At 47.5% G+C, this 26,871-nt stretch overlaps 1 protein-coding gene across 16 annotated transcripts in view; it reads right to left on the bottom strand.

The window, feature by feature from the left end:
* Nucleotides 1-26,871, bottom strand: part of LOC131410567 (uncharacterized) — a 55,781-nt gene that overhangs the window by 20,091 nt on the left and 8,819 nt on the right. Inside the window, exons 2-6 of one of the 16 annotated variants that reach the window (XM_058548668.1) lie at nt 20,177-20,296; nt 11,439-11,541; nt 10,382-10,506; nt 9,032-9,103; nt 7,717-7,947 (exon numbers count right to left, since the gene is read on the bottom strand). In XM_058548668.1, coding sequence (XP_058404651.1) covers nt 7,928-7,947; nt 9,032-9,103; nt 10,382-10,506; nt 11,439-11,541; nt 20,177-20,296 — 440 coding nt within the window. In that variant the 3' untranslated portion in view covers nt 7,717-7,927. The other 15 variants (XM_058548664.1, XM_058548667.1, XM_058548666.1 and 12 more) reach the window with 15 other exon arrangements.

The raw sequence follows: 26,871 nt of genomic DNA on the forward strand, positions 1-26,871 counted from the left end.
ACCATAGTGCAGGAGGATCTAGGCACACAGCCATCTGCCTCGATCTCCTGGGTTACATGTAGATCCAGGGGTCTTGAGAGTGGTGTCAGAGCAGCTAGCTTTTATCTATTTCTCCCCTTCCTTCTCTCCAGCTTATCTCAAACAGTCCTGACTATCATATTTTAAAGACCAATTATAGTTATTTACATGAGCTGCTTGTTCATTATTGCAGAGTAATAAACAGGCATACCATTAAATATCATTTAATCTACCTAATTAAATTTGTTGTACCTTTTGATTGATTAGAACACTAAAGTTAGTTCAGAGTTTGATATTCACCAAATGTGTTAATCTGCTTACAACTGCCATGTGCCTCATTCCTCTTAGAAGTGTATCTTTGGCCCATCACAAGATTTTAATGAATCAAATCATCATAAATTAAGATAATGTACTGTCTTTTGGATGATCGGGAGGCATATGGGTCCATTTTGGAAATATGCCCATCTGTCTTTGCTCCCCATGGGAAGTTTCTGGTCACTAGGTCTCCAGGTGGCTTGCACAAGCCCTAGGTCTATAAAGCTTGGTGCCTCTCCTTCTAATTGGGGTAGAAATAAAAGAGGTCAGAGAGACTTATTAAAGTTTTGGTTGCATGAAGTCTTCAATGAAGACCATCCATGCATATTGTTCTGGATAGCTCTCTGTTCCTAAGACTACTAGTTACTTTAAGGGCTTGTCTGGAACTGTCAATGGTCTGATATTTTACCTTACCTGCAAACGAATAAGTTAGCTACCATGGTCTTACAGATGCTGGCAAAAGATACGAGACCCATGGGTCAGAGACACAGGACTTAATGACACAGCAATGGCAGTGGCCAGAGTGTCAACATTTGCACTGGTTCACTAAATCCCACTTCCTACAGGATGATACACAGTGGGCCAGGAGACATGCAGAGGGTTGCAAGAACTCAGAGCTTAAGGAACTCAAATCTTCAATAACAGGCAGGAAGTCTGCTGACCTTTGGTCTGGGGAAGGGTGTTATTTTTATTATACTGGGGAGTAAGCAAGCCTGCCTTTTGCTGCAGAGGAGGCCACTATTTCTATCTTCCAAGGTTGTCAGCTCTACACACATTCTTGAAAAGATAACCTGGTTTTACTGGCTTTCAAAGGTAAGCTTGAATGAGACTTCATCATCATTCCGTTCTTCTGTTACCTTTATTGAGATTGTCCAAATATGCTCTTTTCTCTGTAAAGTTCACTAACTTTATTCATACATAAGGGTTGCTTTTGGTTTTATTTATTAAGTTAAAATTTTCTTATTAGAGCAAATGAGGAAACTATTATGGGTTGGATCTGAAGGTATGCTTTTCCAGGAAAAATGTGAAAGAAGATCGGTGGTCACAGAACTTTGCCACAAGGAGTTGATATCAACTTAAATGATTTTAATTTGAATAGTGTTTTGCACAACTTTCTTCCATCTTACTTCATCCTCTCTGCTTCCTGTAACTCTCATATGGGAATGAGGCAGTTTCAGGGATTCACTGAACTCATTTACAATATTAAAATGGTTTTTTCTGTTTTTTTTTTTTATTGAGGTAAAGTTAACATACTACATTAAATTAGTTTCAGCGGTACAACACATTGATTCAGTGTTTGTATAAATGTTGAAATGATCACCACAATAAGTCCAGTTATCATATGTCCCCATACATAGTTACAAATTTTTTTCTCTTGTGATGAGGACATGGCGTACTTCAAGGTGCAGAAGAATCAATGATGATGTCATACTTTTCCATATACAACTTGATGAATTTGGACATAAGTATACACCCTTGAGACTGTCACCACCATCAAGGCCACAAACATATCCATCACCTCCCAAAGTTTTCTCTCACCTCCTTTATTACTATTATTGTGTAGTAAGAACTCTTAGTATCTACACTATTAGCAAATGTGATGTACGCAATACAGTCTCGTTAGCTGTAAGCACTATGCCATATCCTAGATCTCCAGAACTTATTTATCTTGATTACTGAAACTCTGTATCCTTTGATCATCAGCTCCCCATTTCTCCATCCCCTCAACCCCTGGCAACCACCATTCTAACTTCTGCTTGTATAAGTTTGACTATTTAAGATTCCACATATAAATGAGTATTTGCCTTTGTCTGTCTGCCTTATTTCACTTAGCATAACGTCTTCTAGGTCCATCCATGTTGTCAAAAATGGCAGGAACTCCTTCTTTTTTCAAGGTTGACTAATATTCCATTTCTTTATCCATTCATCCATCAGTGACATTTAGGTTACTTCCATATCTTGTCTATCGTGAATTAGCTACAATGAACATTAGAGTGCAGGTATTTCTTTGAGACCCTGAGTTCAATCCTGTGGGCATATACCAGAAGTGGGATTGCTGGATCATATGCTAGTTTTCATTTTTGTTGTAAGCTCCATACTGTTTTCCATAATGGTTGTACTAGTTTACATTCCCACAAGGGTTCCTTTTCTCCACATCCTCACCAACATTTGCCATCTTTAGTTTTTTTGATAATCGCAATCTTAACAGGTGTGAAGTGATAGCTCATTGTGGTTTTGATTTGCATTCCCTGATGATTAGTGATGCTGAACACCTTTTCATACACCTGTTGGCCACTTGTATGTCTTCACTAGGAAAAGTCTACTCTGGTCCTTTGCCCATTTTTTAAATTGATTTATCTTCTTGTTATTGAGCCAACACGAAAAAAGAGAACAAGATTTCCAGGCATTATGGATGCTTCCCAGTTGATGCAGATGGTTTTGTATTTACAGTGGTACGAAAAGATCATGTTTCATGCTTTTTCTTCAGCTTGTTATAAGACCAGCAGTAGCTGCGGCATGGCAGATAATTGGGATCTTCTGGGTTTGGAGGTTTACAACATAAATGAGTGGTAATGAATTTTTTATTATTCCAAGGAAATTATTGAGATCATAGTCCATGGAATCCAGGATTGATAGGTGTAGGAGGAAATTAAGGTGAGGATCGGTGATCTGGCACTACTTCTGATCATGAGGCACAGGTATCTACTGTATGAGTGTTTGAATAAAAATATTAGAGATCAGGAATTTGTGGAGGCTGAATATGTTTTCTGAATTATTTACTTTTGAACATAACCATTTGGATTATGTGAACATCTGGGATATGGGAGTAAGTCGTTAACAGGGGGTGGTTGATAATATCACTATTGATTTAACTTCTATGAACACCAAGTGGTCAATGGATTAAGCAAATGAGTAATCAGAAAACACAGAAATGGTAGGATTTGGGATTTAGTAAAGGACTGGGGACCGACTGTCCTGAGAGGGATGAGGTTGAGAGTGATAAGGACAAGAAAAGAATAGAAACACACTCAAACAAGGAGGGGGTGTTAACAGGATGGGGGAGGAGAAATGATCTGGAGTAGCCTTGAGTTTTGACCTTGAGCTTTCTGTTCTTGATGCAAATCTGCCTGATGACATCCCGGGACAGAGGTCAGATCTATCCCCAGAGGATAGAGGGAGGGTGGAAGTACAAAACAGACAGGATAATTGTCCTAAAAAGGCAGGCTTCCTTTATCATTTGTCTCAATTTCTTGATTTACTTTTGTAGGGTAAGAGGAAAAGAAAGATGATAGCCACGTCTTCACAGAGGAAGCAGCATAACTGTGGGATCCAGTCCAAACCAAAGCCTGGTTTAAACATCTCCATCCGTATGAGGATGTCCAGTCACATATTCAAGAGGCCGGTTCCTAGAATTCCATCCCATCCTGACAATGAAGGGTCTCTGGGAGGACACCTTGGACCAGCCCCACCAGGTTTGCTGGCCTGAGAGACCACAAGGACTCCAGGCCTGCAGCAATGCAGGACAACTGGTAACTCCTTTCAAGCTTGCCAAAGGATTGCAAAACCTTGTACCTAGTCACACAGGTGAATCCCTTCCAGGTGTGCTCGCAGGTGGTCTGCACTCCAGGTCCCATGCCCACTCCTGCCGGTCTTCAGATTTGGCAGGGATGATTCCAGGAGCTGATCTGGGCATTCCACAGCTCCACTGCCAACAATTTCTGGCGACTGAGGAAGGTATCAGGAAGGAGGAAACGGCAGTGAGGAGCACAGGAGAGAGACTGGTGATAGCACTGATGGCGGACAGACTAGCTAGTGAGGCAGAGAAAGTGAGGGGCCAAGAAGGCCGTCTTGACAGCAGATGAAATGAAGCAGGCACCTCAGTGAGGTCTCTTGGCAGCGTCCCTAATGTTTTTGTACTTTGAGCTCTTGAAACTTTGAAATATAACAATACGTTTCTTTTATTAAACTCTGCTGCGTGACAGAAAATATAGACAGCGGTTTCTTTCTGAGGTGAGAGGTTGAGTTGCAGGTGAGGAGAGAAAGATCTTCCTTTTTCATGCTGTTCTCTCATTTTCCTTTACTATGTACTTTATTTATTTGTACTTTCAAGTCAGCAGCGAGTTATCAACGTCACAGGATGATTCAGTTTTTCCCCATACAGTCACAGTAAAACCTACTTAAAGTGGATTATTCTTTTTGTGTAATATTCCAATAGATTCCAAAATATTATTTCCAAAGCACTTCGATGTCTATGTTCTCAAATTAGATATTTACTTCTAGGTCTCCATTTTTGTGTTCCTTCTTGCATGCTACTTCAGAGTTGCATCTAAGGAAATACCAGATTTCCCTCAGTTTTTTAGATCCATATGTGTTGGAAATTTGATTCATGAAGATGGACATGGCAGCTGGGGGATTATGCTATTATCAAGAGACCATTTTTCGGCATCAGTAATCTGACAAGAACTCACTGCTTGTTGAGATTTAATTGACTATTTGAGGAATCAAGCTTTCACTATTGGTACTTCTCTTTCTCTTTGGAGGGGAAGTATTGCCTTCCTAGTCTTTCCATTACCAAACCACTTTCCTGGGTGGCTGTGCCCTGTCAGGAAGGGCCTGGGATGCCGGGAACCAGGATTCATCCTCAGCTTCTGCCTGTCCTGAGAAGGCTTCCCTGGCAGAGTCCAGCCTGTGTGTCTGGGTGACACTTGCAGCCATCAGAAAGGAGGCGATAACTCACAAGTGCCAAGCGATTCATCTGGCTCTTGTCTTACAGGGTGTTTCCAAGGGATGAGGTTCAAAATGCCACTTGGTAACCCCTTGAAAGCTCCTGGTCACGGGGTGGGTTCTCGGTGTGAGGTCAGAGCAGTGTCTATTCACCACCAGATGGGAAGCATTTCAGTATTTTAATTGGTAAGGCTGTGTTCATGCACGACCATGGATCATCTGTTCCGTGGCATTTCCTGCTGGACCACCCCACACCCCTGTCATGCCTCATCTTTCAAAGCTCCAAACAGGGTTCACAACCCATCAGGTGGTTGTAATGTAACCACAGCACAAGACTGGGGAAAAAAACACAACCACCCAAGGGGTGACACACTTTAATGGCTCGGGCCAAATTGCCCCATTTGGACAAGTTGGCAACATCAACACTGAGTATGTAAACTGGAGGACTGTCTAAGACCATGGACCTCAGAATGACACGGCCTCAGATGTCACCTGGACAGCAAGGGACAGTGTGGAGTCACTCACTGGCCAGGATTATGGTCCCTTATCCTGGTAAAGTAGAGCTCACCCGGGATCCATCAGGCCAAGCCAGGGAGGAGGCTGGGGGCCTTCTAGGGAATTTCTGCCCTAAAGGGAATTGCATAAGGAAGGCAGGTGTGCTGGAAATCCTGGTTCACAGAGAGCGGTCGGTCGTGTTTATGGAATGAGGCCCAGTGGTAGACTTAAAGCTGCGTCACAGATCTTTCCCATTGGATACAAAACAAGCAGGAAACAGAATTCACAGTCCTGGACATGGACCCCAGCAGGATTCAATTCTAGGTCAGTGGTGAACATGGAGGCACTAGAGGGGTATCAGGAGGGAAAGTCCTGTCTGCCTTTAGTCCATTTGCAAATTACCTTTTCGGGCCTTGTCCTCTCCACATGCATGTTTTGATCTTTTTACATTGTTTTCCCCACTTACAGCTGATGCAATTCCAGAGATTGAACTAGAAAACTACAAGTTCCTAAAATTTGGTCAAAAGAAACCTCAACAGGAGAAGCAGAAAACATTCCTTCTTCCTCCAGAATGTAGAAAGGCACCCCCTGCCTATGGCACGACCTGGTCCTGGGTAGTGCTGTTTTAAAGACATCCACATTTCAGTGGTTGTTGCTTTGCCTGTGAAAGTACCATTAACCTTTATATCCCAGGAGAACGGGCCGGGGACAGTGTCCGCCCCTGGAGGAGCTGAATGATACTGAAATGAACTTGTCCTCCGGAGTTAGGGCGAATTGGGAGTGATGTCACTAGCCAAAAAAGGGGCTGGCCTTTCTCCCTTCTCCAACATACAATAAGTTGATGACTCAGAAGAGTTCTTGATTCAAGGAGAAATATGAGATTCTGTGTCTCACTCACATGCCTACAGAAAGCGACAGAACCACACCACAACTCCCAAGCTGTAAAGGGAACAGGACTTTAATATAATGTTCAAATATGTCATTTATTATTTACAACAAATAACCACTGTTTCTCCCCAATGGGTGAGTAGGTGCTGAGGTAGAGATGTCAGGGAGCTGGGATGGGGTCATCCCTTCTCTCTTGGGCTTCAGGGGACCCCAGGAATCAGCTTACAATGCTCCCCTTCCCATCAAATGGGAGGAGCTGACCCTGTGCATCGCAAGCATCCCAGCTGTGTCCCCGCTGCTGAGGATGGCGCTGTGATCGGCCACTGGTACGGGGTTTGGGGTTGGGGCCTGGGGGCTGAGTAGAAGACTCGGGTTATCTTGCGTGGCCTCCCTCAGAATCATGGCCCCCCACCATGTCCCCACTGCACTGGGTGCTCCAGACCCTGTGCTCAGTGCTGTCAGCCACCAGTACCCCATTCGTCCCTGCCACGTGAGCCATCATTTAGTATCACCTATTTCACAGAGGGGGAAACGGAGTCTCAGGAAGCTGAAGAGAGTCACCCCAGTCACAGGACTGGTCAACAGTGGAACTGGGATCCCAGTGCCAGCTATCCGACTCCCCAAGGCCACGCTTAGCCCAAAGCCTTACTGAACCCCTAGGAGTCAGTCACCCCAGGCCAGACACTCACTCACCCCTGACCTTGATGATGGCCGGTTCTTCTTGGCCTTGCGTACTCTGCAGGCCAAGTAGGTCTAGCGCTCTGGCTCGCAGGACAAGCTGTAGCTACAGGACAGAGAGACACTTGTGAGCCTACCAGGAACCACACCTCAGGGGTCCCCCCACTGCCTGCCCAGCAGCTGGAGTCTGGGTGTCCCAGAGATCACCATGTAATAAGGCCGGGGGATGAGTGGGGCACCATGGAGACAGGCGCTCTGGGCTGGCCAACAGGGAGAGTCCACCCCTGCCTTCACCCAACTCCTGCCCGGCCTCACTTCTCATTCTCTTTGAGCAACTCCATGTCCTGGAACGAGGCCCCAAATCGCTCCCTCGGGCTCTAGGTTGTAATTCTTTGCAGCCTCCTGGAGCAGCAGGATCTCCCTCATGACTCGGTATTCCTGGGACCAGAGGGAAGGAGAGGATGCAGACAGGGCCTGGGTGGGGGATGCTGCAGTGGTCTTGTTGGAGGGGAGGAGTGGGGCAGGGGACCAGTCCTGGAAACCATCCTTCACTCCAGTTCCATCCAGGATCTACCAGTTCTCAGAATGGAATAATCAGCCCCTCCTCCAGGAAGATTTCCTTGATGCCATCCTCCCCTCAACCCACTCGCCAATTGGATGGGTCTCCCACTTCTCTGGTATCAAACTCTTCCATTCAATGTAAGATACAGCGGGTGGAGCCAAGGACTGTTCTGCCCAGAAGGTCTCTGATTTCCACCTCCTTCCCCTCCCCTGCAGGGAGTGCCACAGCTGCTCCTCATTCCTCTTCTCAAGGTTGATCCCATTCCCCTGGAAGGTAGACAGCCAGAGTCCATCAGACAAAGACCCCTAGCCTGACTAACTCCCTATGCCCACCCCTTCTCATGTTGCACTACTGCCAGATCCCCAGAGGGGGCCGGGCATGCAGAGAAAACAGGACTTGGACCTAGGCTTGGCTCTGGGCTCCAGAGGAGGAGGACATGGGGGTGTAACTGAGGGACCTGGCAGCACAACTCTCTCTGATGACAGACTTGGAGGCTGAGGCTTCAGGCAGAGGGGACTGCTCAGGCACTTATGTGCTGCCTGACTTGGGGGGGCCCGACTTCTTTCTCCCTTCATGGGCAACATGGGAGTTACAGGCTGAGTCCAGCTCAGATAAAACCTCACGCAGCTCTGCCATCAGGCAACTCTGAGCTTCCCCAGCCTGGGTAACTGGAATGGGTTTCTCTGGCAGAAATTCTGTTCACTCATCGCTAAAACAGGCCTGATGCCCCAGCTCCCAGGGGTGGCTGCGAGGCTCTCATGAGAGGAGATGTGCCAAGTGTTGAGAACTCAGAGCTCAGTTCGGGGGCTCCCGCATCCCAAGGCTCAGAATCCTGGTCCTTCCTGCCTAGTCCTCAGGTGCACCCACCTCGAAATAGTCACCCATCGCCAGGTGCAGCATCAGCAGGTCACTGAGCAGAGTTCCAAGATAGGGGACAACACCTTGTGACATCGGGGTGTGGGTGGGATGAACCTTTGCTCTCAAGTCAACCCCATGTAGACCCTCTCCTGAAAAGTCCCCACCCTCAGCCACCTGGCCCACCCCAGGGTTCCCACGAGGAGCAGCCTAGGACCCTCAGCAGCCTCCCGTCAATTCCTACTCCCTTCACACCCCAAGAACACCACACTCCTCCTCCTCACCTCCCAGGGCCGGCTTCTGGCAAATCACAGGGTGTGCAGTCCCTTGCCCTCCCCAAAACACACTCATCCTGCACCAGCTCTTCCAGGCCCTCCTCTTGGTCACTTCTACTGGGGGATTCAGACACTGTGGCACCAAGATGAAGGGCCCTCATCTTTTGGTTTGAGGCCTCCAACTGGGAGCACAGAGACCCTCCCCCACAGGCACACTAACCTGCTGCTGCTGCTGCTTCTTCTGCACTCTCTGGGGGTTGCTCTCTGGGGGAGCAAACGTGGAGGGCCCCTCCTGTCAGGGTCGAGGACAGTGTCAGTGAGGCCATACTCCCCTCACCCCATTTCTCTCCAGCACCACTGGCCTCCGACACTGGACATCTGACTTGAGTCAACTGGTACCAATGTCATTCCATCCTCCAAGGTCTTGTGATTCCAGAACAAGCCCAGCTCCAACTCTCACTCTGGGTGTGAGCTTGGGCTTGTGGCCTGGCCTCCTTGAGCCTGTTTCCTCATCTGGAAAGTGTGAGAACTCCGGCTACCACACAGGTTCTCATGAGGACTCAGTGTCACAAGACTGTCATCATTGTTCTGGCCCTCACCCCTCCAGGTGGAGTAGGCAGAAAGCTCCCACATTCCTTTCCTCCCTCTTACCTCAACACCCTGTGAGGCCTGCACCACACAATCACCATCCCTCCATTTCCCTGATGAGGAGACAGAGGCCCAAACATAGGCAGTGTGTTGCTCAGGGGCCCACAGAGGAGAGGCCGCTTGCCCCTCTCAGCCAGAGGCCCTGTTCCAACATCCTCGCCTAACCCCCAGCCCCACCACTGACAAGAGTCCTGTCCCCTGAGCTCTCAAAGCTTGGTCCTGGGCTGAGTCATGGATGGAGAGGACGGGGTGTCTTGGGAGTCTGGTTGAGTGGCTCTTGCCTGGCCCAGTCCCGTGGAGTGTCTGGCCCCCAGGCTGGGCCAGAGGCCATGCCAAAGCCTTCTCCTCCCCAAGGAACCCCTCAGGACATTCCCCTGCACTGAATTTTTTTTTTTTTTTTTTTGTGAGGAGATCAGCCTTGTGTTAACATCTGCCAATCCTCCTCTTTTTTTGCTGAGGAAGACTGGCCCTGGGCTAACATCCATGCCCATCTTCCTCCACTTTATATGGGACGTTGCCACATCATAGGTCGACAAGCAGTGCGTCGGTGCGCACCCGGGATCCGAACCGGCGAACACTGAGCCGCCGCAGCGGAGTGCGCGCACTTAACCGCTTGCGCCACAGGGACGGCCCCTGAACTCTTTCTTTATCCACTCAAGAACTGGACCTCCAAGGTGCCACCTCTGATCAACAGAGAAGGGGATGACAGGACATTTTGATTCCCCGTTTACATGAAGCTCCTAAGGTCCTTTCAGCAGGATCCATTAAGAATCCATCAGTTGCCTAGACGCTTCTCATAAGCAACCGGGGGCATATGTCATTGCCAACCAGGCACTCAGGTTAGACTCCTGTGGTTGACTCAAGTGAAGTGACTGCTCTAGGGGTCCAGTGGGGAGTCCCAGAATGCACACACATCTCTCACCTGAGGATGAGCAGCCTGTTTTTCCACCTGGACCATGGGAATCCTCTGCCACGCACATCCCTGGGGCAGGCAGGGTGCAGCCCCTTGGAGATGTGGTGAAGATAGAAGGAGCAGCAGGGTCCTGGCTTCCTGAGGATAGGTTTAGGCTGAGGGCTAAACCCACCCCAACCACCCAACAGCCTGGAAGAAGCTACATCCAGCAGGATGGACATACATGGAAGCCAGAGACCTGTTGATGGCGCCAGCTCGGCAACTCCTCCTGGAACAGGCCAGCCAACACCATTGTGTCCCATGACCAGGGCCTCCCGCCCACAAATGGCACCCCACCTTCCCATGGGCAGAACAGAGCCCTCTACTTGTTAATCTGCATGAGATAGACGGGAATGTTTCAGAGAAAGTTCAAGGGAGAAACTATCAAAACCACAGCCTGCCCAGTGTCCCTCCTCCGCACCCCTCCTCTCTTTCCAGACCCCCAGCCTCCACTCTACCTTGATCATCAGTTCTCTGCTCAAGGACTTGTCTTGACTATTTAGTTCCTTAAGATTTTCAGAGCTCTCTCTCAGGGGAGGGGAAAGAACGAGGGATAAATTTAGGAATAATGTGAGGGGTCTGAATGCAAATCCCTTTTCTTTGCAAACCCAAGAGATTCAAACTGCCTGAAGGAGTGTTCTCACTGGGCTCCTCTGAGCGCTAAGGTCTCATGATACTGGGAGGGGGCTCTCCTGTTGGTCACTGGGATCTCCACTCCCCAGTTCTACAGAGCAGCTCTGTTTTGACTGCTTTGAGTTTCAACTGGGCATAGAGTTCTGTTGTTATAAACACTTGAAAATCTCCAATTTGGCTCAACTTACTACCTGACACTTAGGGAAGCCAAGTCCTAAAGCAGAACTGGTGCACTAAGGACCCCGGAAGGTTTAGAGACCCCCTGCCGAGGCCCAGGCCCTGTCCCCAGCATTTGCTGCCTCCCAGGAGTTCCCAGCTGACTGAGGGGCCAATGGAAGACATACAAGAAATCCCCCATCCACCCTGGTCCTCCTATGGAGAGAGGCCTACCCACCGGGAAACTTCCCCCGTGTGTTCTTCAGGTGGCTTGTGAAGGTTTTCTGTAGAGCAGAGTTGACAGTGCAGGACGAGAAGAAGTTCTTCAGGATCTCGAACTCCTGGGGAAGGGAAGAGAATGAGCTGTGAGGTGGGGCACTGTAGCCCAGCTTGCTCTAGCTTCAGTACCCTTCTATTTAAATCTCCCCTCCTGGATGAGACAGATGCTCAGGGAGTCGCAGAAGGGCACATTTAGGACCCAAAGAGTAACACTCACAGGGAGCAGGATTTTAGCTCAACCCAGGGAAGGAGCCAGGTAGGAAGTGAGCATCCTCTCACTGGGACCTGGAGTTAAAGTCAGCGGGCCCCTGGCAGGAAGGGCCTAGGGACTGTGCAGGGGCTTAGACCACACACTGCAATCCTGGGACCTGATAAATGTGGAGAGGCAGTTTCTAAGGCTTCAGAGAGGGGCTCCACTGGGCCTCCCACAGCACACCTGGGTCACCTGGATCCAGCGCTCCACCACCCTCACCCTGTCCTGGGCTGTCATGCTCGGGTCCCCGAGGCAGGGGATGATGAGGAAGCTGGCCACCCTTCTGACGTGGTCGACGGTGGCCTGGACGTTGGGTGTCTGGTGCTCATTGCCAGGCTTGTTCCTCTTGCCCCACGTGGAGCCCAGGCATGGAGAGGACACCACCTTCTGGAAGAGCTCCTGGAGAACAGGGGGAGTGTCACCGAGCCCTGCCACACCCCAGGTCTGTGTCTACAGCCCCCAAAATCCCACACAGGAGTCACAGTTTAGAGCTGAAGCTCAGAAAGCTCAGGATGTGGCCTGAGCCTTGTAAGAGTCCCTGGCTTTTCTTCTCTGTCCACTGAGGACACCCAGCACAGGATGACCCAGGACCCAATACTGGCAAGGAAGGGAGAGAGACATTTGAACCCAGCCCGTCCTGGCTAACTCCAAGCTCCAGATGATGGCTCAACTAGGCTCATCCCAAGGGGGCATCTTCCAATACCCTGATCCCCCCTCTGGTCCCACTCCACATTCTGATGCACATCCCCGCGTGGCAGCTACACCCACAGGCCTTGTCTGTCTCCCTTGTAGTGGAGTACACATCAGGCGTCTAATAAGTCCTGAGGCTATTGAGCCTCCTGAGCAGACGGTTGGGCCACCAGGGTCCAGGCTGTACACAGTGAGCCCTTCCCTGCACAGATGGGCCAGGGCCCACCCAGCTTTCTGTCTCTTCTACCTCATGGAGTTGGCACAGTCACTCTGTGCAGCAGGTCCTCTTAATGTCCACCTCCATGGTCTGCAGGTGGACAGCAAAGGCTTGGGTGTTCAGAAAGTTGCCCAGGTTTTATGATTGGTAAAGGGTGGAGCCTGGATTTGGGCCCAGATCATAGGAGTCTGGATCAGGTCTGGGGCAACGATAGCAGAGAGAAGGCCTGCCCCACACCACCCTGAAAGCCCAGCTGCTCACCGCATCCATCATGGTAAACTGCTCCACCACCAGCTTAGGAGGGAAGGCCATGAGATTAAGCTTCTCACGCTCCTTAAGAGCCACAGGTGGAGATGGACTTCTCACTAGAAATGATGGTCCAGGTGACTCCAGCTAAGCAGCTCCTACTCCTGCTGGAGCCCATGTTGGCCCTTGCTCCACCTCCAACACTGCTGGTGGAGGGGACACTGGCTCCAGTGCTAGAGGGGGTGGTGTCAACGGAGCTGGAGCCAGCTCTACCTCCACCACTGCCCACTGCTCTTCTTCTGCCGCTGGCTGGAGCTCTGCAGCTGACGCTGGAGTGGGATAAAAAGAAAGATTCACCCACATAGCTGACTTTCCATGTGTCCTTCTAAACACAGGAAAGATCCCACTCCCTTCCAGGAATACCTAGCCTGCAGTCCCCCTTACCATCTGACTCTGCCTCAGTGGCCTCCAGAAGCTCACACCGGACAAGGGTAAGAGGGTCACGGCAGCTCATCTCCTAACCAGGCAAGATGACATTCATGTACATCCCCTTTAGCTTAAAAAAGGGACAGCCTGAGTCTGGTCCCTCCCTAGTTCTAGTCCAACCCCGTCATCTCAAGCTCCTGAGTGTGGAGACCCTCTGCTCCTGCTCTCATCTCAGAGCAGCACTGCAAAGTGTGGGTGGCCTCATGTACCTGCCCCTTGTCTAGTGAGTTGGTGGAGTTGAAACCATTGGGCAGTTACTCAACAACCTCCTGGGTGGAGTTCTGCAAAGACTGCCTGGGAACTGGGCCAGAAGAAATCAGGGGCTGCCTGCACACTGCCACTGGGGCCAACCGCCAAGAGAATATCTGTTCCTCAGTTCAGGCACAGAGGGGCATCCCTGCAAAGAACTCTGGTCAGGGAGGGAAGGAGATGAATCCTCTAGTGCTCGGTAACAATGTGAGTAGAGGAGCTCACCTTCTCATGCTGCCAGGCATGGCCTGAGGTATGAACATGACCTAGCTGTTAGGTTTCCGACACCTAACAACCAGCTCCTGCTCAGGAATGACCCGCCCCTTATGTCCTGCCTTCTCTCCTCCTCACAGACACATGCACACACACACACACACAAAGAGGGGCAAGGGGTGTGGGGCTGATCAGGTGGGATCACAGCTGTGCCCTGGCCTGCACTAGCCTCTCCTGGGCTGCCCCGTGTTACCTTTCACTGCCTCCTACCAGATGCCCAGAGGCGTCAAGAATTAAGGCTGAGCCAACATCGCCAACTACCAAAAAGATTCTCTTTCTGGGATTTTTTGAGCCCAGATCCTCCAAAAGTTGGGAAACAACAACAAAACATCTTTGCCTGTTGACTGTCTCCAATCAAGTGAGCTGGATGGGGCAATGTGGGTGCCTGGTTACCAGAGTTCTAAGATCTGTTGAGGTCTATGACCCCACGTCATCTCTTGAACTGTACACAATGAGACCACATAGCCCTACCCACAGGTCCCTGGAAACCTAACTAGGGACCTAGTTTTGAGGAGACAGAGATGAATGCAGACCTCCTTTTCCTTACTATTTCTTCATCCTGGGATAGTCCTTGTGCCTCTCAGGTCCTCCCCAGTCTCTAAACCTGCACCATGGGAATCAAGCTAGAATCTACTTCCTAGGGACATCACCCGGTGTATATGAGATAATATCTATTACCCCTGTGGGCTGGTGTCACATGTACCTAAGGCACAAACTTAGAGATGGAAGAATAACAAGGAGGGGTGGGATGTAGTACAGAACACCACTCAAAACAGGCCTGGGCTCCAAGAATGTGATATTGGGACAGTCACTTCCAACTTGGCCTCATTTTCAGGTCAACACCATGAGGGTGTTGCAACTAATGGAAATTCAGATATTGCCATCTGTGGCATAAAACCATTCAATTGTTTCCTGTTTTATGGAGAATGAGACTGAAGTGCCTCATCTTGGCCTATGAGGTGGGCATCCTCCACAGTGGTACCCAGTAAGCCCCACCCGTGTTATACACATCCCCGTGGAACCACAAAGAGGTTAGTAACTGGCTTCTGAACATAATAAGAGCCAAAGTGATGGGATGTCTTTTCTAAACTTTAACTAAAAAGGTCTCTCACTTTCTCTTACTCCCTCTCTCATGTGCCATCTCTCTCTCTCTCACTCTGTCAAATCCCTGGAAGTGAGGAATCAAATACTGGTGTATTGGGGCTGCCCAATGTGGAGGCACATTGAGGAGAGAAGCAAGGGAGTGCCTGGGCCAACAGACAGAAAGGAACTCAGGCTCTCAATACAAAATGAATCCTGAAGGCTGAGAGTGAACTTGTGGGCCAGTCCTCCCCGAGTCGAGCCTCAGTTCAGGCCACAGCCCCAATCTGTTAAACTCACTGAGACAGAGGCACCCAGCTAAAACATGCATGATTGCTGATACACACAAATTGTGAGATTGTTAACATTTGTTGTTTTGAAATGCAAGGTTAGGGGCAATGAAGTCAGAGAGGGAAAGGTAACGAACACAGCCTACCAGGCCCTGGCCCTACCTTCCACCCTAGCTCCTGTTCTCTTCTCCCAGCCTCCCTCCAGTTGCATTGGCCACCTTTCTAACCTCCTCTGGCCAAACTCACTTCTGCCTGTGAGACTCAGGACCGGTGGTGCCATCTCCCTGACACACTGCTCCCAGACTTGTGCAGGGCTGACTCCCTCTTGTCATTCTGGTCCCAGAAAATGTCACCCTAGAGAGGTCTTTCAGACCCTCCTACCCAGTGACGCCCAGCCCTCCCTCACAGCCCCCTGATGTGTTTCTCTACAGCGCTTGCTCTTTTCTGTCTCATGTCTTTGCTTTTGTCTATTTCCTCTCTAGACTGTGAGCTCCTGGCAGGCAGGGACCACTTGGTCATTTTCATCCTGCACTTCAGCCCACCAGGGCACCTGGCACAGGGTGAGTGCTCAGGACACAGCTGCTGAATGAGTACATGGGTAGATCTTGCACCCCGCCCCCTGCTTTTGACCAACTTTCATTGTGGAGATGAACACTAGTAATAGGAGGTACAAGTTGTTTCTGAGGCAGGGGGACAGCCAGAAAGACCTCTGGTTGACTCTTCGCTGCTCCAGGAGCTCAAGAAAAGTTCAGTGGACACCAAGTAAATTCCAGGATTACAGCAGAATGACTTGATATATATATATTATGTAATGGTTACCAAAATAAGTTTAGTTAACATCAATCACCAAACAGAAAAAAAAGATTGTTTCCTGATGATGAGACGTTTTAGGATCTACTCTCTTAGCAAGTTTCAAATATACCACACAGCAATGTTAACTTAGTGCTGTATATCAAGTATATCTCAATACAACTGAAAAAAAATAAAAGCAAAAACTCACTGGCCACCACTGACACAAGAGGCTGCCCGCCCCCTCGTGGCCAGAACTAGCACTGCTGCCCAGGCCGGAACTCCAAACAGAAAGGAATCTTTCTTCAGGTGTCCTCAAGGCAGAGGCTCTCCAGGGTCCCAGGGGTAAAGCAGCAGGACCTGTCAGCTTCGAGGGAGTGGGAGGAATCTCGGGAGCCTACCGTGCACCTCTCTTGCTGTTCCCCACCAGGTGTCCTCTTCACTCCTAAGGCATCCTAACTGCAGCCATGACAATGATTTCCCCTACTTCCAGATGAGGACCTCAAGGGTCCAACAAGGATTAGTCTTCTCCCTGGACTCTGGACTTGGTGTCCAGTGCTCTGGCATCTTCTTCCTTATCCTCAGTTCTCATCCACCCAAGCCCCCTAGCCTCCTCAGTTCTAAAGGATCTCCAGGGGCTGGAAATCATTTTCTCAGGGTTTCAGAGCACAGTAGGTCATCAACAGAGAACCTAGTCCAACAGACATGTTGTGAGTGCATGGAACACTTGGAGTCACTCGCTGGATGCACTCCACTTTATACAGGAGGACCCTCACTGAGATCTTCTCTCCTGTTCCCAATGCCTACACAAAGGGAGGATGGGCTCATCACAGTTCTGGGTGCCCACAGAGGTGGACTGCAGGACCCCAGTCCTGTGATCCCCAGGCTGGGCCAGGGATGGATCTGGAACTGGTAGACACCTAGGAACCTTAGGGATTCCTCTTCCCATCTCTGGGCCCCTGTGCACGAATCTAGGAGAACGGATGCTACTGCCCCGTGGGAGTGCTGCCTCCAACCTCTCTCCCTCCTGCCTCTTGTCACTTCCCCGGTGTCAGCTCTTTCTTGACTGCACCTCAGTGTTCTCCATATGAGAAGTCAAGTGTGAGGGAGTGTGCCTGTGCAGGTGTGATGATGAGGAGAGGAAAATGACCCCATATGGAAAGGGGTGGGCAGCAATCCTCTAGGATCTTAACGCCACTCATTGCCAAAGGAAACCTGAGGGAAGAGGTGGAGCCTTGGCCAAGTAAGCTGGAGCTCTCTCTAGTCTTCAGGACTCTGACCACCTCGTGTGGTCTGGGACAGTATCTGCTTCTTTCTAGGCCAGTTTCCCAACTGTACAGTGAGGGGTAAGATGTGCAACAGCACAAGCTTGTGCTCGGCCAGGACAAGTCATCAGGCCCCATAGATACATTAAGTATGTTTTAATGTGTATTGAAGTGTACTGAAGACATTAATATTGCTGTGCAATCATCACCACGATCCATCTTCAGAACACTTCTCATCTTACAAAACTGAAACTCTATACCCATTCATGAATAATCCCCCATTCCCCCTCCTCCCACCCACTGGCAAACACCATTCTACTTTCTGTCTCTCTGAATCTGGTGATTTCAGGAAGCTCTAGAAGGGAAATCACACAAGGTTGTATTTTTGTGACTAGCTTATTTCATTTAGAGTAATATCTTGAAGGTTCATCCATGGTGTGCCATATATTAGACTTTCCTTCATTTTTCAAGGATGAATAATATGCCATTGTATGTATATAGCACATTTTGCTCATCCATACATCCCTGGACAGATACCATAGCAAGGCCCACAACCAAGCCCAAAATAAAATGGGGCCCCAGCCAGATTTTTCTCAACAGTACCCTGGAGACTACTTTCTTAAGCCATATCCCATATGATATTTACTAAGGATCTAATCTTGGGCCGAGAGTTGCTTTTCAGAAACTCCATTTCTCTTCCTTAAGCAAGTTTCAACTACTTTGAGCCAATGAGACAACAAGACGGCTTGCAAGACTCAAACTGCAACTGCATAAGTGACTGGAGGATGAACTGGGGGACCAAGAACTCCCCTGCCAATCATGTTAAGGACACCGTCTTTTGAACGTGGGATGTGTGACAGAACATGAAAATCTGTGCTTGCACAAAATGCCTAGGACTGTTCCCAAACTTACTGTACCCGCTCCTTTGCCCTTTTCAAGCCCTTTTCAACAGCCCATTGGGGAGAAAGATTTAACCTTCGTCTCTTTGCTGGCCAACCTCGTAATAAAGCTTTTTCCCCTTCTACAAGAGCGGGTATCCTGTTTGGCTAATGGGTGCATTGGGCTGTAAGCCCTTCCTTGATTACAATACTTGTGTGGCTTCCATGTTTTAGCTATTATGAATAATGATGCCATGAACATGAGTGTTGAAATATGTCTTTGAGAACATGCTTTCAACTCCTTGGTGGGGTATACACCCAGAATAGGAATTGCTGGGTCCTATATAATTATATTTTTAATTTTTTTTAGGAATTTTTATACTGATTTCTACAGCAACTATATATTCCCACCACAGTACACAAGGGTTCCAACTTCTCCACATCTTGGCCAACAGTGGTTCTATTCTTTTTCTTCTTCTTTTTTTTTTCTTTTTGATAGATGCCATCCTAATGAATGTGAAGTGGTCTCTCACTGTGTTTCTGATTTACATGTCCCTAATGATTACTGATGATGAGCATCTTTTCATATGCTTATTGGTTATTTGCATATCTTCTTTGAGCAAACGTCTACTCATATACTTTGTTCAATTTTGATTTGAGTTGTTTGTTTTTTGTTGTTGAATTTAGGAGTTCTCTATCTATTCTGGATATTAAGCCTTTGTCAGATACATGGTTTGCAAATATGGTCGCCCATCCTATGGGTTGTGCTTTTACTCTGTTGATAATGGCTTTTGAGGCACAAAACATTTTAATATCCATGAAGTCCAGCATATGTATTTTCCTATTTTATTGGCTGCTCTTGGGTGTCAGAACCATGAAATCATTACCAAATCCTATCTTGTCAAGTTTTGCCTTATGTTTTCTTCTAAGGGTATTATAGCATTAGCTCTTACACTTAGGTATTTGATTCACTGGGAATCAAGTTATGTATACAGTGTTAGGTAAATGTCCAAGTTGATTCCTTTGCATGTAGATATCCACTATTTCCAGCACAACTAGTTGAAAAGACTTTTCCCCATTTAATAATCTTGGCACCCTTGTCAAACATCATTTGATCACATGGGTGAGGGTTAATTTTTGGGCTCTCAATTCTGTTTCCATTGCTCAATATGGCTGTCTTTATGCCATGACAATGCTGTTTTGATACTGTAGATTTATAGTAAATTTTCAATCAGGAAGAATCAGTCCTCCAACTTAGTATCTCCTTTCAAGATTATTTTTGGTATCTGGGCTTATTTGAGATTCCATAAGAATCTTAGGATGGGTTTTTTTCTATTTCAGCACAAAACGCCCTTGGGATTTTGATAAGGACTGCACTGCATTTGTTGATCTCTTTGGATAATGTTGACACCGTCACAATAAGGAGTGTTCCAATCCACGGTGATCGGATGTCTTTCATTTCTAATAGTGCCGGATGGCTGTTCAGGTGGAGGGGCGGGCCCTCCTCGAGGTAGTCGTGCAGAAACCCACAGTTCCTCCTCACTGTGCCTTCACCATTTCCTTAGAACCCATCGACAGTCAACAGAGGGCAAAATGCATGTAAAATGCACGCAGGAAGTTTTCAAAGATTGGATGTGCATGGAGCACACATTTCTTCCACTCCTTTCCATTAGCAAGAACCACGGACTGAAGCAGCAGACCCTAACACATGGAGACTGCAGACTCACCCAGCAGACCCCAACAAACGGGGACTGTGGACTAACTAAAGGCCAGGGACTCGGGTTCCTGGCAGAACCATCTGGCAGCTCAAGCTGAACCACTAAGCCTTTGCCTGGCACTGCTGACTAACCAAGTGCTAAGACTGATGCTCTCTTAGAGCATCCTGTCAGTCTAGACTGACCCACTGACCCTGGACTGGAAAGCCAGTTAGATCAGGAGCTCAAGGCAAACAGAGTGGATCTCAGATCCAAGAGAAACTTACCCACAGCCCTCAGAAACAGTGAAAAAGATGGAGAACTCAAAGGTTTTGCTGGTACCAATGACTGTTTCTCATCCTCGAAGCCATCAGGCGTCTCCTTTGGATCCCACTGCTGCCGCCAAACTGGTACAAAACAAAATAAAATTCAGTAAATTTTAAACATCTTATTGGCTTTATTCAACAGTTCATGAATCAGGCAGCATCCAGTCTAGCAGAGAGAAAGGACCTCCAAGGAGTTCTACAAAATGAAGGATTTTATAGGCAGAAGGGAGCAAGAACAAGGAAGTTACACTAGATAAAAAAGCGGGTTGGTTACTGCAAGGTTACTTTCCTTTAGAGGATGGCAGGGCTCTATCAGGAAGATGACCTACCTGCTGCGCATGAGGTGATTCCTGATTGACTGGTTTAAGATTCTATTCCTGGGAGGGCCAAAAGTTTAATTAAGTCTCGACTTGTTTATGTGAGGCATAGCCTAAGCGGCTCCATTTGGGCCTGGTGTCTTGTTTTAAACACATGACTTCTGCTGGTCCCTGCTTTCCCCAGTTACACCCCGGCTATCCCTTCACTGACCATTGTTGGTCACACACCCACTGCACCTGCCTCCAGTCCTCCCCCTTCAACACCGTAATCTCACACACAGCTCCTCCCGACACTATCATGACTTCTCCCACCACACGTCGCCTATACTTTCCACACTGCCATCAAGATGCTTCACAAACACCACCACCATTTATGTCCAATGGGCTGAGAGGCCTGCCCGTGCACTGGGAATCAGGAGTTGCAGGGTCTGTCACTTGGCCTCCAATCACCTATTGTACCCCAGCTGAAGGGCTTACCCTGCGGAGACACTCAGTTGTACCCAACTCAATCGCACAACAACATCTTTGCCCCAGGCTTCCTTCAAAATGCTCCACCCACTTTCTGCCTCAACTGCTCCTTGAGGGGTCATTTTGGGGTAGCCTTCGAGGCCACCTTGGTGATTTTGTGCTCAGGCCCAAACAGATCTTGGCCGACAAACACTTTAACAATACCCCCTGAAATCAGATAGCATAGGTAACTAGTGAATGGGTGCAAATTACTGGTTTTACTTCCAAGGGCCGTAATGAATATTTCACACCAGGAACATCCACTTGTGGGTTTTACTGTAGGCTGATATCACAAGGCTCTCACCCAGTGAGGCTCTCTCTTCCCCAGCCTTCTGAGCAGATTTCTCCAAGCTATATTCTGCAATGCATCATTGTTTCTATCTCGGCCTGCTTCCCTCAGGTTGCAGGTCCCCTGAGGTTCCTGCCCTGACTGGCTACCACCAACCCATAGAGACACTGTCAGTCCTATAGGACTGGGTGTTCAGTTCTACTAGGACTGACTGACTGGACTGGACACAGGTGCGGTGGCCCTACCCACGCAAAATCAGGTAACGGAGGCAACCAAGAAGTATCGAAAACCTTAACCCAACATCGACAACAACTCCATAAGACCCTATCCTAGCCCTTGTGGAACAGTCTCATGAGTCTCTTGCCTAAATGGTTTTAGAGAATGGCCTGGCCCTAGATTGTCTATACCAACCAATGAAGGAGGGGTTTTTGCCTTTCTTAGAACCACTTGCTGAATGTACATCAACACACAAGTTCAAACCTACCTCCACCAGATGGCCCAAGAGGTTAAAATATTGCGTAATGTTACCTAAATCTTTTGAAAGATACCCAAGGCCCCGGAGATCACTGACCTATTTTCATGGCTGGTCTTTCCAAGTTGGCGACAATGGAAACAGACTGGATTTTAGACTGTTGCTTGTACAATTATAGGTTCTGTTACTATAGCCATCATCGGATATTTACTCTCTTGGCTACAATGTGCCCTATCCCTAATAACTCTATTAATTACCCTTATTAACTATCCCAACCAACTTTAAATTAACTAAATTAAAATTAATCAATACCCTGATTAATTTAAAAAATTCAAAATTTTTATGGAGAATCTACTTAACACAGAATACACTGTTGTAAGCATTTAAAGTATACAGTTCAGTGCCATTTAGTACAATGATTATGTCGTGTGGTTATCACCACTAACTAATTCCAGAACATTTTCAACACCCCCAAACAAACCCATACTCATTCACACTATTATCTCCTAACCCAAGCCCATGAAAACAACTCACCTTTTTTCTCCCCCTATTGATTTGCCTATTCTGGACAGTTCATTCAAATGGCATCATGCTATCTGTGGCCTTTGTGGACGACTTCAGTGAGCACACATGTTTCAAGGTTCATCCATGGCCGAGCATGTAGCAGTAGCTTATTCCTTTTTATGGCTCCATAATGTCCTATATTATGAATAGGGCACATTTGGTTTATGCAGTCATAACTGGATAGAAATTTGGGTTTGTTCCACTTTTGGACCATTGTGAATAATGTTGCTTTGAATATCCATGGAAAAGTTTTTCTTTGAACATATGTTTCCAATGGTCTTTTGGACATACCAACCTTGTGACTCTCCTGGTCCATGGTAATTCTAGGTTTAAGATTTTTAAAAATGGCAAACTGTTTTCTGCAGTGAATGCATCAAATTACTTTCCCACCAGTAATGTATGTGGGTTTCCCATTCTCCATATCTTTACTAACACTTGTTACTTTCCATTATGTGGAGTATAGCCTTCATTTTGAGTGTGAAATAGTTTCACACTATGCTTTGAATTTGCATTTTCCTAATGATTTATGATACTGAGCATCTATCTAGTGCTTATTGGCCATCTGTGTTTCTCCTGGAGACATGTCCATTGCAGCTAGTTACCCATTTTCATTGGGTAACCAATGAAAATGGTTTCATTTCAAATTTCTTTGAATGAAGTTTCATTTCAAACTTCTTTGTTTTTTATAATTGAGTTCTAAGAGATCTACCCCAGGTAGATTCCATGGCTCCAGGCTTCCCGGGGGCTACTAGGAACTCAGGCCCATGGCTTACCACACCACCTGCCAGTTCCAGCAGCCGTAGACAGCTCTCATGGAACCAGGCTTCCGACAGGCTTCTACAGAACCAAGTCCACCGAGGTGCTTGCTGACTCAGGCGGCCCCAGGCAGCTCCCATGGCACCAGGCACCGGCAGGTTCCCATGAACCCAGGCTTCCATCTTGACCCAGCGCCTGCTGGCTCTTGCAATCTCAGGTAGCTCCTGTGGCCCCAGGCTACCAGGAATCCAGACTTCTGGCCTACACCAGCACAAACTGTCTCTCATGGCACAGGATCCTGGCAGGCTCTCGTGAGCTGAGACTCTCAGATCATCCCAGCACTGGCCAACTCTCATGGCCCTGGATGACTCCTGTGGTCACAGGCTCTCAATGAGGACCTGCCAAACCAGGGTCCAGTGGGGTTACTCGTGAACTCAGGGTCCCAGCTGTGCCCAGGGCCAGACACAATACCGTGGACCCAAGCTTTCCACTCACCCCAGTACCAGGCTGCTCAAGGACTCCAGCAGCAAGCTTGCCCCTGGACACCACCAGATGGCCTACCCAGGACCCCTAGATGGGCTGAATGTGAAGGCTTTGGTTTACTAAAGCCAGTCTGTAATAAGTGGAAGAAATGCCTACTTCCTCAAATTTGCAGACACCAATGGAATGTCACAAGGATCATGAATAATCAAAGATCCATGACACCACCAAAGAAAAAGAATAAAACTCCAATGACCGACCAAGAAATGGAGATATAGGAACTATGTGACAAAGACTTCAGAACAATGCTCTTTGAGAAATTCATAAAACTCTAAGGAAACAAAGATAGACTACTAAATAAAATAAGGAAATAGTGCATGAACAAGTGAGAAGTTCAACATAGAAACAGAAATCATTAAGGAAAAACAAACAGAAATCCTAGAGTTGAAGAACACAATGACTGAACTGAAGAATTCAATAGAGACCTTCTAAATCAGATTCAACCATGTACAAGAAATAATTAGTGCACTAGAAGATGTGTCATCTGAAATCATCGAGTCAAAGGAGCAAAAAGAAAAAAAGGAACAGATAGGATTGGGGAAAGGCAGTGTGAATTATGGGATACCTTGAAAAGAAATAGATAAGCATTATTAAAGTACCAGAGGAGACGACAGGGAGAAAGGAAAAGAAAGTTGACTTAAAAAAGTAGCAGCTGACACCTTCCCAAATCTGGGGAGAGATGTAGACATCCAAGGTCCTGAAGCCGATCAGTCACCCTAAAATTTCAAACTAAAACATTCTTCTCCAAGACACATTGTAACAAAACTATCTAAACTCAAAAAAAGGATCAAACAACATGATCAAGTTCAACATGATGCAAATCAATGAATGTGATACACCACATTGATAGAATGAAAGATAAAAATCCTAAAATAACCTCTCAAATCAGATAAAGCAGTTTGACAAATTCAACGCCCCTTCATGATGAAAACTCTCAAGAAAGGGTTACAGAAGGAACATACCTGAACATAATAAAAGGTTTACATGACAAACCCACAGCTAACATCATATTGAACAGTGAAAGGTTGAAAGCTTTCTTGCTAAGACAAAGAACAAGACAAGGGAGCCCAGTCTCAACACCACTCTTCAACATACTGCTGCAAGTCTTAACCAGAGACTTTTGGCCAGAGAAAGAAATATAAAGCACCTAAATTGGAAATGAAGAAACAAAGTGGTCTCTGTTTGCAGATATGATTTTATGTAGAGAAATACTTAAAGACTCCTCCCCAAACTGTTAGGACTAATAAACAAATTCACTCAAGCTGCAGGAGACAAAATCAACATATAGAAATCTCTTGCCTTTCTCTACACTAACAATGAACTATTTAAAAATGATATAAAGGGCCGGCCCCGTGGCTTAGCGGTTAAGTGTGCGAGCTCTGCTTCTGGCGGCCGGGGTTCGGATCCCGGGCACGCACTGACGCACCACTTCTCCGGCCATGCTGAGGCCGAGTCCCACATACAGCAACTAGAAGGACGTGGAGCTATGACATACAACTATCTACTGGGGCTTTGGGGGAAAAAATAAATAAATAAAAATTATAAAAAAAATGATATAGGAGTGACGTCAGCATCATGGCGGAGTGAGCTTTCCCGTGAATTCTTCCCCCACAAAATACAACAAAAGTAACAGCCACAGACCAACAACGGAATCCCAGACAGTCAAAAGCTGGAGCGGAGGGATCCACACTGCCGCACATCTGAGAGCGGAACGTGCTGGGCCCCCGGAGGAAGTGGGGAGAGGTAAGGAGAACTCCGCTCCCTCCCCATCAGATCAGCGATCCGGTCCGCGCGGCTCCCAGAGAGGGGGGAGGGGCGGCCCTCGGCGGGAAACTGTAGCTCTTCGGGCGCTCTCAGCCAGTGGGAAACTCCCGCACAGAGGGCTCAGAGGAGCCACAGGGCTACCATCAACATCTGAGCAACCCAGAGAGCGGATAAAGAGGGGCAAACGAGAAGCCTCCCACGTCAGGGACCCAGAGGGCAAAAGAGAGAGCTCCCCCCTCCCCACAACCCGGAGTCTGCAGCTCGACCAGATCTAGCGGTCCGAGGCAGACCTGAATAAACTGGACTGGCCCCGTGGATCGCAGTGGGGAAAAGAAACAAAACAAAACTGCGGATCGCAGCAGAAAAACTGGGGCAGAGCGCAGGGGGCGTAGACTACACAGCCCTTTACCACCAGACAGTGGCGGCAGGTGGAAATTGCAACCAGAGACTTCCAGGATGAGGAAAATCAAAACCAACACAGGAACCACAATGCAAAAATATATGAAATCACCAGACCAGAAACAAAATGACAAGCACCCAGAAATCAACCCCGAAGACACAGAAATCCATAAACTAAATGACAGAGATTTCAAAATAGCTATCATAAAAACACTCAACGAAATACGAGACAACACAGACAAACAATTAAATGAGATTAGGAGTTTCTTCACAAAAGAGATTGAAATCATAAAGAAAAACCTATCAGGGCTGATGGAGATGAAGAACACAATGGAGGAGATAAAGGAGAATCTGGAATCTTTAAAGAACAGAGCTGACAATATGGAGGAAAGAATTAGTACTTTAGAGGATAGGAATACAGATATACTCCAGATGGAAGAAGAGAGAGAACTAAGACTAAAAAGAAATGAAGAAAGACTCCGAGAAATATCGGACTCTATTAGAAAATGTAACATAAGAATTATAGGTATTCCTGAGGGAGAGGAGAGGGAAAGAGGAACAGAGAGCCTATTCAAGGAAATAATAGCTGAAAATTTCCCAAATCTGGGGAAGGAGCAGGAAATACCAGTAAGCGAAGCCAACAGGACTCCTATATATATTAACAGACAAAGGCCTTCACCACGACACCTAGTGGTAAGGCTAGCCAGGGTCAACGACAAAGAAACAATATTAAGGGCAGCTAGACAAAAACAAAAAATAACGTACAAAGGAACTCCCATCAGGCTCTCAGCGGATTTCTCAACAGAAACTTTTCAGGCTAGAAGAGACTGGAATGATATATTCAAAATACTAAAAGACAAAAACTTTCAGCCAAGAATACTCTATCCAGCAAAAATATCCTTCAAATATGATGGAGAAATAGTAACTCTCCCAGATAAACAAAAGCTAAGGGAGTTCATGGCCACGAGACCGCCACTACAAGAAATACTCAGGAAGGCCCTCAGGCCTGAAAACAAGAAGAGAAAGGGAACACAAAGCTTGGAGTAAG

Source organism: Diceros bicornis, chromosome 10 (genome assembly GCF_020826845.1).
Source record: "Diceros bicornis minor isolate mBicDic1 chromosome 10, mDicBic1.mat.cur, whole genome shotgun sequence".
Classification (NCBI taxonomy): domain Eukaryota; kingdom Metazoa; phylum Chordata; class Mammalia; order Perissodactyla; family Rhinocerotidae; genus Diceros; species Diceros bicornis.